Below are 17,245 nucleotides of genomic sequence, written 5' to 3' on the forward strand. Positions count from 1 at the left end.
TACCTACCTCAGAAGAGGAAGGGGGCGAAAAGACTGCTCACGGGTCCTGGGTCCAGCGGCTGCCGGAGCACTGATCTCAGGAATAGCGATGCGGGGAGCAGGCAGACACTGTTGCCTGACCTTACGATGGTGGCCCCACCGGGGACAGCAATGAAGGCCCGGAGACAAACCGCTTTATTTTCACACACAGTGGCAGCGGATTAGAGGCGCAAGTGAGCTGCAGGGCCTGATTTTGTAGTGCAGCGCAGGACAATGAATCAGAGAAGTGATGGAGAGTACTCCTGCGTTTTGGGAGGACCAAGCCAGGCTTTTTTTTTTTGTGTAGCTGCTGCATGGATAGCTATGCTCATACTCCATTGTTACATTTCACCCATATGTTTCTGGGAGCACTGCTGTACCACAACTTATGAAGAAATGGCGCCTTTAGCGAAGTGATCCTTTTAAGTACCATCTCTCTCCATTGCTTACAGATAGCAACCTGAGTGATGTGCAAGATCTTAGTGTCTACTATTGCAATATGCTGTTGTAGTGTAGTAAAAAGATAAACGCGCATCCAATGCCTCAAAATCCGGAATGTAGGAGGGGAGACAGTATAAGACATGTTCCTGGTTACTCCATGTCCCCAACGCTAATCTTCTGCGTTCATCACCTTAAGTTCACTTGTCACTCGATGTCCTTATCTCCATTGCTGCCTGACCTTAATGAGGACAACCTGCAACTGAGGAAGGGTAACAAAACCACCTATTCCAAGGCAATGAACCCTAACGAGATCTCCAGTTCAGACATTTACCCCCCACTAACACCATAACCAATACTTTGGATGGAACTTTTGACGATGCCTCCTGGGCGGAAACCAGAACTTGTCTTTATTTTTCGCGGTGCCCGAGCAACCTTGGCTGATGCCCGGTGGAGCGGTCTCTTGCAGCTAAAGGGGAGTTTGGCTCTGGTTCACTCCTTGGCTGGCACCTACCCAGCCGGACATCGGAAATTGTTCTCCTCGCCGCCCCGTTGTGTTTACTATTTGCATTCCTTACCACTGTTCTCCTCCTCCCCTCTACCTTTCCACCCCCCATAAGACAGGTGTACACGTTAATAAGTAACTGATGTAACCATGTAACTATGTTTCTGATGCAATATCCTATCTCATGTAAAGCGCACTGATACCTTCGGGTCTAGCCAGAGCTTTATAAAACTCTGCAAACTTTCCCTCTTTCATTCTTTGTCTTCCTCCCCAGCTCCTATCCTCCCTCACCTGAATCTCTTGTTTTTAACGCAAGCAACTGCTTCCCAGCTACTGGTCACTATGCTCTGAAACTGTGTATCTTGTAACTATTGTTAGTCATGTGCCCTTTACCATAGCGCTCTCTCTCTCCCCTTGTTGAGGAGGTATCCAGCATTTATTCCCTGGAGTCTCAGAGACCCTTCAGAGAGTCCACAGCGTCAAGGGAGTTCACACACAGCAGAGTTGTGGGAATGGCTCCCCTTGCCGAAGCACTCCCTTTCCCCTTGTTGGTGAGAGATCCAGTATTTATGCCCTGGAGTCTGTGACCCCTCTGAGAGAGCCCACAGAATATAGGGAGCCACACACACACCGTAAGTGTGGGAACAACACCTTTTCCACTGGGATCGCTGCACACCGGACGTTAGACACTTTTTCCGTGTCTCCCGGTTAAGTTGCCTTCTTCCGCCACCACCTCTTTCCCTCTTTCATTCTTGGTCTCCCTCTCCTGCTCCTATCCTCTCTCCCCAGAATCTCTTCCCTTGCCTGCTTTCTCCCTTAAGTATTTGTTTTTAACGCATGCAACTGCGCTCAAGTAACTGGTATCTATGCTCTCAAACTGTATCTTGCAACGTTGTAACTTGTAACTGTGCTTTGAAACAATGCTTGTCCTCATGTAAAACGCTCCGATACCTCCGGGTCTAGCCAGCGCTATATAAAACTTTTCAAATAAAAATAAATAAAGCAGAGAAATGCCCACGTTCTAGTAGTGGCATTTCTGCACGAATCATGTCAAAGCAACCTTTACCACTGGAAAGAGGTTATCACAGTGAATCCAATAATAGGAAACATGATAAGGCTGTTCCACAGCAATACCTTGTTATAGACCGATGTACCAGTCTGCAGTGGCACGCTGGACACGTATTCGGAGACACCATCGGTGCCAGTGCGCCAACCAGTCTACAATGGCAAGCTGGACACAGGTTTAGGAACACCATCGGGGCAGCATGCATACCACTCTGCACTAGCGGGTTGGCCACGTATTTAGAAATACTAGCGGTGAAATACACACCCAAGTCTGCGATGGCAGTCAGCAGTGCAACACGCATTCCAGTTTGCAATGGCAGACTGGACACGTATTTGGATTGACAAGCGGTGCAACACGCACACCTATCTGCAACGGCAGGCTGCTCACATATGTAGAGGCATCAGCGGTGCAAAGCAAACCCCAGCCTGCAATGGGAGGCTAGACCTGAGTTAAGAAATACCTGGTGGGCTAAACGCACACCAGCCTGCAATGGCATGCTGTCCACGCATGTAGAAAACACAATCGGTACCAATGGGGACATAAGTTTGGCATATCATTGGTTCCACCGCGCACCCTAGCCTGCAATGGCAGAACGCCCATAAAACCGGGGCACCATCAGTGCAAATGCAGCCCCTCCAGTCTGCAATGACAGGCTGGACACAGGTCCTACAACATCACATGTGACAGTGCGCACATCGGCCCTCAATGGCAGGTTGGGCACCGGGTTACCACCACCCTAGGAGAAAGTGCGCACACACAAATACACTGGCAGACCGGACCTTTGTCTAGAACCCTCGGATACGCCCCCCTTCCTAATGTGTGTTGGAAGGACAAGTGCACTTTCATGCTGCCTTGAGAGTGGGAAAGTGCACCAGGTCCTACAGCCATAATAAGGCTGCACCCTGGAGGTTGTCCCCGTGGAAAGAGCAGACTCCCTAAGTAGGGAAAATCCACAAGGGGGTTTGTCCCAACCCGGGCAGTGCACATGCAGATGTACCTACCCTGCCCCTCACCTACCCCGGTGTGGTGGTAGGGAAATACCCCGGTGTGGTGGTAGGGAACAGCATCCTCAGGGTTGGCCACAGAGAGATCCATGACAACCTGAGCATGAGACATTTTTGATAGGCTCTTCTGGGGGGCGGCACCATCAGTGCTGCATCCCCCATTAGCCTATGTCACCCCCCTCCTGGGGTATGTGGTGTACCCTTTCACCAGGCTCCCTCAGGTACGACACCTAAACCAATCAAGCTAGTACCCTGTCCTGGCAGGAGTAGGAAGGGTGTGCACACTTTCCCATTGCAGTACAATGGGAAAGAGCCCAGAGTTCTAAGGTCAGGGAAAAGAGAGAAGAGTGTGTCAAAAACTAGGAGAATAAGGGCAAAACAACTTTTGGGGAAATCCCCCTAAGGCGGCCATGTCCAACAACAGTTGAGACAGTAATGCCTGCTGAGTGTGGACCAAAGCCCCTGTCACAGCACACAAAATATCTAAGAAGGGAATACCACAGAACAGTGATGAAGAAGTGGCCTTTGCCCTGGTGCCTTCAGGTCCTCCTCCTTGGCAAAGGCATAGCAGGTCCTGATACAACGGACAAGACAGTGGGAAACTGCCTGCTTCTGAATCGCCTTACCCTTCTTCAAGCCAGTGTAACCCAGGAAAAATGTATCATCTTGAAACTCAGGGGTCTTGTCAATATAAAAGTTCTAAGCCATATGAGGGTTCACAACCTTTCCTTCTCCTCGTTCGGATCAGATGGAGAGTAGGATTTTGGCAAGGTGATCAATTGGCCATGTGAAATGAAGTGACGACTTTAGGAAGGAAGACTAGGTTGCAAGGGTCTGCTTGTCTGGAAAAATACACTGAAAGGAGGCTGAATAGAAAATGCCTGCAGCTTGCCAACATATCCTTGGAGTCAGAAACTGCAATCGACAATTGTGAATGGGTTCACATCTGGAAAGTGAACACCAAATTAATGTCTCACTGAGACACAACAAAAAACTAAAACAAAAGGATCAATCCCTTCAGAAAGTGAACACCTACAAGGGGATTAAACAGCTGTGACTGATCAAGGAAACAAAGAAATCCTAAAATAGCTGATCATCTTTAACTGCATCCAAAGCAATGCTTTGCCAGGCAAGAAATAGAGCAAATCGTAATACATCGTAAAAATGCACCTTTAGCGGATCACCTTCCTCCTCACAACACAAAGCAACGATGATGGACCAGTGTCCAAAATAAACAGACTTAGTAGAGGGGTGCGAAACTGACAAAGCAACGCTGACAACCTCTGCATGCAGATCATTCTGCAGGTATGAAGGTGGAGGCTCTGACGGATCAGATGCAGAACCCATTGCGAGAGGAGATCCACTCTGAGCAGTAGTGCAAAAGGAGGCACATTAACAGGTGAAGCAGAACTGAAAACAACACCTTCTGCTGCCAGTCCAGCACGATCAACATCACCTATGCCTGGTCTTAACCAGACTTCCTGAGAACCAGCGCAATCCGAGTGGTGGGAAGACACATGTAGCAATGATGTAGTCTCATCTCAAGAAGAATGCATCTCCCAGAGATCTCTGCAACAGAAACTGCAGGCAGCCCCTGTTGTCTAGACAGGTTTGAAGGTTCATCAGACGAAAATTTTAAGAGGACATATACATATTCAACTAACTCCAAATGAAACCACCACTTATGATCAGCAAGATGACCATGACTGAGATAATCAGCCCGTATATTCAGAGACTGCCAGATGGTTCACTACCAGAGAGATGGCAAGTCTGAGCCCAAGTCCACAGCCTAAGTGCCTCCAGATACAGCGGGAGCCCACACCACCCTGTTTGCAGTCATGTAGCCTATCAGGATCACCACCAACTGATGGAAGTTAGGAACTATTTGAGGACAAGGTGGATCGTTTGAACCTGGAGTCGATTAAAAGGAGCTTGGGCTCTGTGGAAAATCAGAGGTCTCCCTCTGCAGCACACTGAGGTGACCATGCTAACCAACGGAGGATGCATCAGGCACCACCATGGCCAACACCTGTGGAGAACAGCAAGGTCTCATGCATCTTAAGTGATCCATCACCTGCCACCAAGTCAGGTCTAAAGGTTCCCTCGGGTTTCCGAATGTTGTCCATGAGTACTCCCCAGTGTAAGAACTACTAGTGTATGCATGTGCCACTGAGCGTGAGGCAACAACAAAATGCAGGAGGTGAGCAGGCCCAGAAGATGCACAACTATCAGTGATGGAATAAGAGCTCTCTCCCGAAATATCAGGATCACAGACAAAATGTCCCAAGCTTGCTGGCGAGGTGATACTGGAAAGTCTGAGGCGAGACTCGAAGAGGGTGGCAGAAAACCCTACGTTAAAGGACAAGACGATCACGGACTGCAGGTGGCCCAACACTAGCTTAGACAAGCCAGTCTTCAGCAGCCAGTCATCGACTGAAGAGAGTACAGAGCCCCCAATGCACTAAGATGTGCCACAACCATACCATTACCTTTGTAATTACTTAAGACGCAGATGTTAATATAAATGGTAAGACCGTGAATTGATAGTGAAAGACCATAAAATGCAGGTACTTACAGTGCAACCACATGATTGGTTTATGAAAGTATCAGCCCTGCACGTGAAGGGCCACTAGCCAATCCCCCCCCCCACCCAAAGCTAAGAGTCGTGCCCATGAAAACATTTGAAATTTCTCCTTGTGGAAGAAGGAGCTCAGAATGCGAAAGTCAAGAATGGGACAGAGATCACTATCTTTCTTGGGAATAACAAAATAACAAGAAGAGCACCTCTGCCCTATTTTGATTTCTGGAACCAACACCATGACACCTTTGCTAAATAAAGTTAGATCCTCCTGCTGCAGAATGCGAACATGGTAATTTGAGATGATAAACGGAATGGGGGATCGGAGGGGGCAAGTCCTGGATGGGAGAACATAGCCTTGCCTCACAATCTGAAGAACATATCTGTATTTTGTGATGGACTACTAGTGTCTCGAAAGGTCGAACACCTCTCTCCCTGTCCAACACAGGCGACATGTGTTTTCGCCAGGATGGATAAAAGCCATTCCACTGGGGACTAGGGTAGATAAGGTGGACTGCTGTTAGCCTCATAAACCACCACCCCTCCACAAACCCCTTGTCTGCAAAACAACTAGCTTGGATGCTGCAAAGGCTGCAGGGGCTGGCTTAGGGGAACAGACAGTCCTATTTAGCCTCTGTTGAAATTGTGGCTCTGTTGGTAGTAATAGAGTGCAGGAGAAGGCAGTCCTAACATCAGTTGAAATTGTGGCTCTGTTGGTAGTAATAGAGTGCAGGAGAAGGCAGTCCTAACATCATCCCTTGGTCCGTCCCTGCTTAAAGCACTCCGGGGTTCAACTGGTTGTCTTGATGAAAAGAAAAAAAAAGGGTCAAAGTGCATGTCCATAAGATTCTCTTGAACACAACCTGAAAACCGAGTGGAGCATATGCAAGCATGGTGGGAGATGGACAGGCGAGCCCACGCCCTGAGCCACCGAGTCTATGTGTCCACACCAAAGTGGAAGATTTGTTTCACAGCTTCCTGCCCGCTGCACACAACTTTCAAAAAGCAGTCACAATAGTGGTCAGGATTGTTCAGAATGACCATTTGCACATCTCCCGCAATGAGCGGTAATAACAGGGCAGAAAACAAGCAGTGTTCATGGACCAAAGGGGGAAGCTCCCTAAAGAGAAGACTTAATTCCCACAGTCTTTTTAACTCACTATCTGGAAGAGTACAAGGGAAATAGTCAGGGTTATGCTTGAAAAAGAGGAAGCCTGAACCATATGGTGCCCAGGGGAGGGGCGAGTCATCATTCAAATTTGGTGCCTTCGTAGTAGGAAATGGCAGGAGGGCTCACTGGAGTAAAAATAGCCTAACTTGAAAGATCAATGGTGTCATGTCTGAAGAAGCATACTGAAAAATATCTGAGAATGTTAGGCAGGTTCTTCCCCACAGTCGATGACAGTTCAAAAATGTCTTCAGCCTTATGCAAGACCGCCTTAAAATAGGCTATGTCTTCAGTGGAAGGCCCTAAATGTCACTCCAGACCAACCACCAATGTGGTATTCAGGCCTCTGGCGTACTGCAGGGCAAGACCTTTGCTACTATCCATACCAGTGGGGTGCAGGAGACAGCTCATTTCACTGCTATAGTCATTGTTATGACATGATGTGAGGCACCTGAACAGTGTCTGAATCTGAGCCAAACAGCTAGGCCAGTATTGCCTGGGTAAAGGAGCAATATGAGCAAGGTCAGCACCAAGGACCAGGAATTCAACACGTAGAGTAGGACGCTTCGGGTCTGGAGAGGACGTCGGGTCAGATCTGGTCCTAAATCTATCTCCACTAAATGCAAATCTGAAGTCAACTTCAAGGCTAGGGTCAGGAAACTTGGCTGTCAACTGAAAAACATACCTATAGAGTGGATGTGAGGTCTAGAAGCCTAAGAATCCCTCCTGTGAGATTTCTTGTGCTTCTTCTTGGAGGATTTCTATGTTCTGTTCGAGGAGGCCCACTTCAAGGACTAACCAAGTGAAGGAAAACAGAGCAGGACCAGGCTCAACAATTCTTCTTCTGCGATCATGTGAAGCCTGCACGATGAAGAGTTTGGCATCCAGTTCCTTGATGCTTCTTGCATGTATAAGACTGCGCTTCTCATACAACTTCGAGTTGTGTTTGAGTCCAGGCACCAGAGATGTGTGAATTAGAGACCAAAATCTGTGTTTTACAGGAATGGTATCGTTTAAAGCCTGAAGGTTTTGAATGAGACTTTCCTGCAACACTGCAGAGAAAAATTTTGTTCTTAAAATATTCAGAAGAAAGCAACTCCGGATCGGCGTGGAAATAAGGAATGGAGGTCAGTGTGCCACGGTGGCATGTTATAGAATTCTGTGAATTCCTATCCAGTGTGGATCCTGGAGCTGAGGTCCCACCTATTGGTGCAGAAGTGCTATTTTAACATTCCAGATTAAGGCAGACACCTGGAGGAGATTCAAGACGTGAGGAATCTGAAAGAAGAAGTATCCATCAGAAATGTGTATTAAGAAGATGCATGCGGCATTATAGCTATTACATAGTATATATCAGAGGAAAAAGAAGAGAAACGAAACATGATGGAAAATGTGACCGTGAACAAATTGCAGTTTATATGCACTATCAGTATACACACCTTGTAATAATAATAATAATATGCTTGAAGCCCATGATTAATAGTTTAATTATTTTAGTTTTTTTTTAGAAATGTCTAGTGTAATTATTTGTTCATGGCACATTGTTGTCTGGTGCCTAAATTATTAAACCTACCACTTCAGGAGTTTAAGTTGAAATTTCATTAACAAAAAAAATATATGTGATCTATGTGCAGTTTTGCCCTAGTCAAGTACTGCAACTCCAAAGATGTGATACAGCTGTGGTTAAGAACACAGAATTGAACAACAATCTCTAGGATCCATGAACTTCGGCAGACTTTCAAACAGGTTTTCATGAGTGCAAAATTCCACTAAACAAGTATCTGAAAGCGTGAACCCAAAACCAATTAAATACTTCCCCACCTGGCTTAGTTTTCCAGACATGGAGATGTGTGTGCGAGTCAGTTACATTTCTAACAAATTTCACCAGAACAGGTATGGAAAGAAAGACTAGAAATATATTAGTGTAGAGTAAACACATCCCAACAGGTAGCCAATCACAGATGGAAAAACAATATTAATTAGTGGGGCATTCGATAATTTTGAGAGGGGGAAATTCTGGGAGAAGCTGGCACGCTGGGGAATTCCTCAGGACATCTTGACCATCTTGTCACTCCTGTACACCGATACGTGGGTCCAGGTGAAACTGGGAGGGGGAACCCACCTCTCTAGAAAAGTACCCACAGCCAAAGGCCTGAAGCAGGTTTATGTGCTGGCACCCACCCTGTTTAATCTCTATATGGCCTACCTCTCTCAAGCTCTAAACATCAGTAACACACATGCTCCCAGGCTTGGAGGCAAATCCCTGACCAACCTTCTGTATGCAGACGACGTGGTGCTGCTTAGCCACACATACATCAGTCTTCAACATCTACTCAACAAAATGCAGAAATATGCCGTAGAAAATAACATAAAAATCAACTAAGAAAACTCAGCTTATGCCACATCTTCTGCCTATGACGGCAGAAGATGTGGCACCTGGGAGGTATCCAAATCGAATCCACTACTGATTACAAATATCTAGGTGCTAAAAAATAAGTAACGTTTGAGAGGGGTCCGTGGTCCCCTGACCCAATCCCCCAAAAATTGTTTTTACATTGACAAAGGTAAAGAGGTCCCAAGGGGACACCTTCCCTTTTGCGAATGCCTTACCACCCCAACTCACAAGTTTGTAATTTTCTATGTTTTGCAACTGGATTTCAGTAGCAAAACACAGACATGTCATTCCGATTGGGAATTTGGAAGGGACGCATACAACTCGCCCGTCACAAATACCAAATCTGTATGAACTGCAATCCCACTTTCAGAGATGGGAAAGGTTTACCAACTCCTAAAAAGTGATTAGCATATAAAAAAAATGGAAACAAAATTCCGTGATCGCAAACTCCAAACTGGAGTGTTTGCGACCATAAAAATGTAGAATACTCTCTTGGAGGGTGTTGGGACATTTAAATTTCCCGTTCATAATGATATGTGAATATGAACGAACACCGCCAGACACAACTTTCGAGAAGACATGGAAGCCGTCGCCAAATGGATGAAAAGCAGCTGCCTACAACTAAACGCCAACAAAACGGAAGTACTCATCATGGGCCCAAACCCCGATGCCTGGAATGACACCTGGTGGCCCGCCGCCCTCAGAAGCCCGCCCACTCACCCACCCCCACGGAACACGCACGCAACCTGGGAATCATCCTGGACTCAGAGCTCAAAGTGGACCACCAGATGAACTCAGTCTCGTCCTCCTGCTTCCACACCCTCCGCCTCCTACGTAAGACCTTCAAATGGACCCCCCTCAAACTCAGAAAGACCGTCACTCAGGCCCTGGTCACTAGCAGGCTTGACTCCGGCAATGCACTCTATGCCGGTATAAACAAAAACCTCACCCCCAAGCTACAGAACATCTAAAACGCTGCCGCAAGACTGGTCCTCAACCTGCCAAGACACTGCCACATCTCACAGCACCTGCGCACACTCCACAGGCTCCCCCTCGAAGCTAGAGTCACCTTCAAGATGCTAACCCACGCTCACAAGGCCCTCCACGACCCCGGACCAGCATACCTGAACAGCCGACTCAAATTTCACGCACCCCAAAGGACCCTAGGATCAGCCCAGCTCTCCTACACCGTGGTCCCCCGCACCAAAAAGACCAGATCAGGAGGCCGCTCCTTCTCCTTCCGCCTGGCCAGAGCTTGGAACGACCTTCCGCTCCACCTCAGACAGATAACATCGCTCCTCATCTTCGCAAGAAACCTCAAAACCTGGCTCTTCAACAGACCCCCTCCTTGATGGACTAGAACCTGCGACCCCCCAGCGCCTTGAGCCCTTATGGGTGAGTAGTCGCATTTAACAAACACCTGATTGAATGATTGAATTCATTATTTTCTTTAATTATTTCAAAATTATGTTTGGGTTATTGATTATTTCTTATCTAGTCTGACGCACAGAATAGCATTTTAGTAATCAAGAAAATTTACAACAAGGTTTTGCTCTGAAAAATAATGTTTCAGATGAGATTTTCTGTACTTTTCTTGACAATTAGCTAAATTAAAAGCACAATGAATTTGAACACACTTTCAAACGTGTTGAACAGACTTAACTTTTGTTTTTTTGTGGCTAAAGGTGACAGATATAGTTAATGTAATAGGGCTAATGTATATTTTGGCCAAGGTGAGAGCAGGTTGTAATAGGGCTAATGTATATTTTGGCCAAGGTGAGAGCAGGTTGAAACAAAAACAATTTTAAAATGTTTCTTGAACTTTACTTGTTAATGTGATCAATTCTAAACAATAAGAGACAAACTCGAGTTTACGTTTGTCTGATTACTAAAAATGATGCAATGAAGTTATTTTTAAACATGATAAAAAAATGGACATCACCATGGAGAAAGAAAACCATAGAATACAATAAATGAATTTTAACTACATTCTTAGGGTGATTATCACCACCATATCTGACCCTGATTTTCAGTGATTGGGACTTTTTTCTCCATTTAGGTTTACACCAACTGAATGGTTCAAATCTTTAAAGAATGTGGTCCTTGAAAAACAGAACAGCAGGTATAGGCACATAAAAAATTAAACACATTTCCGAATAGGCCATGCCAATGAGTATTATTCACTACTGGAATAAACTTCAACAACATGAAATAACTGATGTTTACTTATGTGTGTTACCTCTTTTGTTTGGGTTCAACAATAACTAATTATTGGAAACTTTAACATTGATCATTTTGAGAATTAATTAAAATGCCAAATACCTTATCTTTGCATCTGAAATGCTTTGATCCAAGAGGTATGTGGAAAAAATGGTGTGCATGTCCATTTGTACACAAAGGAAAACTTTGCTAAATACCCGCTCATTAAGATACATAGAAATGTACTTCGCACTTTATATCTGTACAAAAGCAATAAGTTAATAAGTATACTCAATTCGTGATAGAACCTAGAACATTTTTGTCAACTTTGTCACCTCAATAAGAGCCACAAAAGATTGTTGGAGATGGCATTTTTTTTAAATGAAAGTTCAGGGTTATCTGCAAATTACTAAATTGTGTGGATTCGGAAAAACCTAACTTAAAATTGAGGGTGGGCTATACAGACTAAGCATCAACTATTTCAATTACTCACTTGGATGGAGCTGGTCATTGTGCTGAGAGCGAAGATGGTAGCACAGTCTTTTACTGTTGATTGGCTGTCAAAAGCTCCCTGGGTGTCCATCAGAACTACTGCAACCTATAGAAGAAAGAAAACGGTAGAAACATTTAAAAGAATGTTTAGCTTCGATCTAAACCTTCATAAAAGCTGTGACAAATCGGTCACAAAGTTTCAGTTTGCTCAAAAAGAGCAGCATGAATATTAATGCAGGGAGACATTATTGTGGGGTGACAAAGAAGCCCACACAGACAGCACAAGGTGAGCAGAAAATGTATTCCATTTTAGATAAGGTGCAGTAAATGAATGTATATGGCGAGCAGCCACCGCGGCCATCAACTGTCAATCTTAACGTGCTCACAAAAATCGAAATGCCACTTTCCATGACCAACATATGCAAACAAACCACATTCATCCACAAACATATTAATATCTAAGCCTAGGCAGAGTTCGCAGAGTTTTACTCCGCGAAGTGCCAGAAAATCTCTGCCGCGCTCTGCGGAGTTCTGCTAGTGGAGGAGTCTGTTAAGTCACGATGCTCACACTAATTTCTAGCGCCGGGAGTTTGCCCCACGCTGTAAAATCAGCATGAACTGCACTACATGTCGCACCAGAGGGCACTGCTGCATTCTACCACTCGAGTAGACCTTCCATTTGAGCCGTAGCTTTCTCAACACTAATAGGAGATTTCTCAACGCTAACAGTCGTGACCTGTCGCAACTGCCTGCGATGAGAAATCTCGCTGGGAGGTGGTCCAACGCATGATTTTTTCAAGCGAGTGCTCTCTAACCTGATGTTGGTTGAGCCGCTCAAGAGAAAAAAACTCCTCTTCGCGTCCCTTCTCGGATTCTTTCGGAACTCCGCACGGAGTGGGCAAAACTCTGCCGGCGGAGCCGAATTCTTCGCCCACCCCTACTAATATCTCATGACCAAGCTACACACACCTAACCCCCCCCCCTTTTTTTTTTTTTTTAAACAAATTTTATTGCGTTTTGGGAACATTAGAAACCTATGATGTACAGCGAAGTTAGATTATGCCAGTATACAGTACAAATGTATAACAAAGCAATGGATACCACATTTCGATTGGATTGAATCTCACATTGTGGTTAGGCTTGTAATAACGTTATTTACTGCAGTATAGGATCCATGACATTCTATAGTTACAAAGAAAGTTTTTGAATAATTAACAGTACTTCACTCCCATACCCGAACCCAACTTGTCTTCTTTCCTATATAAAGTCTGAGCAGCAGACTTATTACTGGCAACATTTTTCCATTATCTGCCACAGGAGCACAAACGATAAGGGATATTCAATCTAATAGCACTCACTATCTTGAGGCATTAAGTAAAGAAGAAGAATTAGTAAAGAAATAATCTTCCCTTTGAGGTTTCTAAACTAGGGGGTGTGGCTCACCGCTGTGCATGGTGGCTGTATAATCGCTGGGCTCCTGGCCAGGGTTCCCTATCAGCGCCGATTTTAGAAGCAGGACGGCACTTTAAACCGCCAAAAGTGCTGTGGGTAGCTTTAAAACAATAGCGGAGGTGGCGCCGGTGCTTGAATCCTGCGGGCCTGCAGAGAACCACTAAAACGAAGAGTGTGCGCAATCACGAACTTCAAGGGAAGATGGCGGCCTCCGTCCCCTCCCGGCAGTAACGCACCATCCGAGAGGCTGCTGCGAGACCCGCCAATGCACCCAGAGGACACCAGCGGCAATTCACGGTCAGCGAGGGATCAGCTGCTTCCCAGCTTTGATGAGCCGCAGACGCTGCAAGGCCTCGAGCCGGATTCTTCTGTGAGCAGAGAGGCGGAGGGCCGGGGCGTTCTGGAGCGCCTGCACGAAGTGAGCAGCGGAGAGCCCAGTGCTGGAGCCTGTCCATCTGGACCAGTCTGGGCCACAAATTGCTGCCAAGGGGGAACAGGGTCCGCCCGTTAGCTGCACCCGTTGGCAATAACCAACGAGAGGGGCACCCCACGGCCTTTCTAATTACAATAAACCAGAGGAGATTCAGATGGTGTTAAGTCCCTATATTGAAGAGCATGGAGCGGCCATAAGCCGTGTTCAAACAACTGCGTAGACTGTTGTGTGTGGCGCGTTGAGCCCTGAGGCAACCATCATGTCTACATTTACTCTGGTGGTGCAAACAGCTCATCATAAGGCTACAAGACTTGCCAGCTTGGGGAGTAGCAGACTCTGGCCAAAACTCCTTCTTGGGTCTTGGGACACTGTAGTTCACCTTCCTGAGCACGAGCACGGTGATTAACATTTCTGGGCAAGGACTTAAGGTTGGACCGACCAGGGAGTGAGCATAACTGTGTGAAATAAAACACATCATGTCTGCATTTACTTGAAGTGAGCTGCTTTTAACAGAGGAAGGACAGTGCAGCTTATGTGCATTCTAACACTGGCTACCCGGCAATAGTCCGTCTGGAATTGAGATACTACACTCAGCTGGGACTCAGCTGGGACAATGCAGGCAATCTACTGGCAAGCGCAGGGTGCGCAGATAACTGCAGGGAGACGCCAGGTAAACACAGGCCCTACAATCCCAGCACCTGGCTCTGATGGCTGATTCCTCCACTTGCCCTAGCTTATCATCACTCTTGCAGGCGGAGACCAGCAGCAGCAGGACCGATACTTCCAACGGATCCCTACGCTGGGGCAGATGTATCTAAAGCGCTTGACTTGAGGATCCTGTGCAGATCACTATCCTTAGAGAAATCCCTTACATTCACAAAAGCGCAGCAGCATGACCACCACCCGCTCCCATATCCTACTTTTATTACTCTATAATGAACCTCGTCACATTATTCATGGCAAGATGGGACGCACGAAGGGCAAAAATCAGGACACTGAAGAGTCCTGTCCAGCCTCGACCGCTTCCTCTGCTGAAACAATACCACCCACAGCAGAAGGTATTCAACCAGACAAGTTGGATTTAAATTTGCAGGAGATTCGTCAGTCTTGGGCGCTGATGGAGCAACAGCTGGGAGCCCCGACAACGGATATAGCCCTTATTCACGATGAACACAAGAAACTTGACAAAAAAGTTTCTGCCAACAAATTGGAGGACAGGACCTACTTCCGAAGCAAAAAGAACACTTAACTGAGCTGGAACGGATGCAACACTAGATTTAGATACTACAGGAGAGGCTGGAGGCTGCAGAAGGGAGGTCACATCGTAATAGCGTGCGAATTATAGGCCTGCCGGAAAATGTGGAGGATGAAAATGCTATGCTCTACATAGAAACATGGCTCCAATCCCTTATGCATCGGGAAGTTTGTCCACCACCTTCTGTATCGAAAGGGCACACAGGGTTCCTGTACGAAGTAGAGTACCAGACATGCCACCCCGCCCTGTCGAAGTGTGAGTGCTTAACTACAGAGACCGTGATTGGATGCTAGAGACTGCTAGGGAGAAAGCAACCATTATAAAAGACAACGCACGCATCTCCCTATTTCCGGACTACACTTTCCAAGTGCAAATGCAAAGAGCTCAATATCAAGGGGTTAAGCGACACCTGCAGACGAGAAATTTAAAGTACGCACTCCTATATCCGGCAAAACTTAAAATAATGCACAACCAAAAAAGTCATTTCTTCGATACTCCTACAGAAGCATGGGATTGGATTGAACACACTTTCCCTATTGATACAGCTCACCGGTAATCGCAGGAATCCCAATTCAAAAGGAGACAATCTCAGCGTTGACAAACTAAAACTAGGAGATATAAAGAGGACACACCCCAAACACCAGACCAAGCCCTGGAAGATCAGAGGAGGGCTATTATTTCTGACGCCACTTTCAGAGACACAAGGGCAATCACAGACGACAAATCATCCACAGGAAATGTGGCTCAGTTGAAACCGGAGCGCAGCCCACCACTGTTTTCTTCATTATCCTCGCCTGCTGAGAATACACTCCTTAACTGAAAATCTCACAGTAAGACTCTTCGGAACTGAACTGGTCGTATTACCAAGTCGGATTTACTGTTTTCTACTTTGTAAGTGATTATAACTTTACTAGGAGGGAAGTCGTAGTTTTTCCTATCTGAGGAGGTAATCTGAGGAGGTGAGTCAAATAGCAAAACCTAACAGAAAAAGAAAAAAAAAAATCTTCAAAATATGTGAAAGTTTCCCCAAAAAACTATTATGGGGACAGATATATGATCAATGTGGTTCAGAGTACAAAGAATAAGGTGGATGAAAAGAGTATGCAGACTAGTCAAATTTAAAAGGTGAATTTAAGCATTTTACGGCAAAAAGAAGATGAAACAAGAAAAAGACAAAAATGCTATTGTCATGGAAGCACCAGGCATGTTGTCATGGATGGTAATTGCCCAGCTTTGCATGTGAAATATTGCACATGCACACAAAAAAGGGACAGTTTTATGGTATCCAGGTTCGGTATGGATGGAGGAGTTTTTACCAATGTATTTTCAGGCAAACGTGGTTGTTTACAAGGGTTTTACAAAGAGATGGCAGTCAAGAAAGGGATATCGTCAATTGTATATAGGGTCAGGTACGTGTCATTGGCTAGGAGGGCTGCTCTTTGGGATGAATTAAACTAATTGCGTGATTGAGGCATCATTGAACAGACTTGGAAAGCTTAATGGGCAAGTTCCACTATTTTGGCAAGGAAATCTGACAGGAGAATTTGTAAGTGTGTAGCTCTCCATCACCTGACCAGAGTGAAATGGGTAGATCAACTTCCATTAGCGACCATCAATGAGATGCTGGCCAAAATTGAGATGGGACTGTGTTTACAATGCTAGATCTCTTGAATGTGTACCATCAAATCAAACAAAACAGCATTCTGCATCTCCACACCTCACTTCATTCATTACCTCTGAGGGGTTGTATAACTTTTAAATAATGCCATTTGGTCTTGCATCTACTTCTGCAGTATTTCAAGCACTTTAGCAGTCCTAGGCCTTACGATGGAGAGAGACGCTGCTCTGTGGATGGTCCAGTGGGTAGCGAAAGGTCATATTCAGGGCTAGGCTCCTGCTAGTTGTCAAACCAATTGTCATCTTGAGAGGAATGAAGGAACTCATGCCCCAGGAAGATGACCTTACAACACCTTGCCATCAGTGGTGGGATATGAACCATTGAATTAGTGGGGCCTGGGACACCACATGCAAGATACGTTGCCTCTGAACTGTAAGGTAAAGGGTCTATGCCAGGTGAGGAGGAGCTCCAGATCCACATCTAGAGGCGCATAAAAAAATTGAACCAACATCTGCACATTGGAGTGCGTCTACATAGACTCCATACAACTTTTCTGGAGCGGAACGGCATTGGTGCGGAGCGGCACAGTGACACCTACTGGCGCACAGACGTAACTGAGGTAAA

The 17,245-nt window shown here is 45.9% G+C and overlaps 1 protein-coding gene across 1 annotated transcript in view; it reads right to left on the reverse strand.

The window, feature by feature from the left end:
- The window catches only part of ATL3 (atlastin GTPase 3), a 264,191-nt gene that overhangs the window by 133,661 nt on the left and 113,285 nt on the right, over positions 1–17,245 (reverse strand). Inside the window, exon 4 of the mRNA XM_078660453.1 lies at positions 11,865–11,969. Coding sequence (XP_078516579.1) covers positions 11,865–11,969 — 105 coding nt within the window. The remainder of the gene's footprint in view (positions 1–11,864; positions 11,970–17,245) is intronic.

This window comes from Lissotriton helveticus, chromosome 9 (genome assembly GCF_964261635.1).
Source record: "Lissotriton helveticus chromosome 9, aLisHel1.1, whole genome shotgun sequence".
NCBI lineage: Eukaryota > Metazoa > Chordata > Amphibia > Caudata > Salamandridae > Lissotriton > Lissotriton helveticus.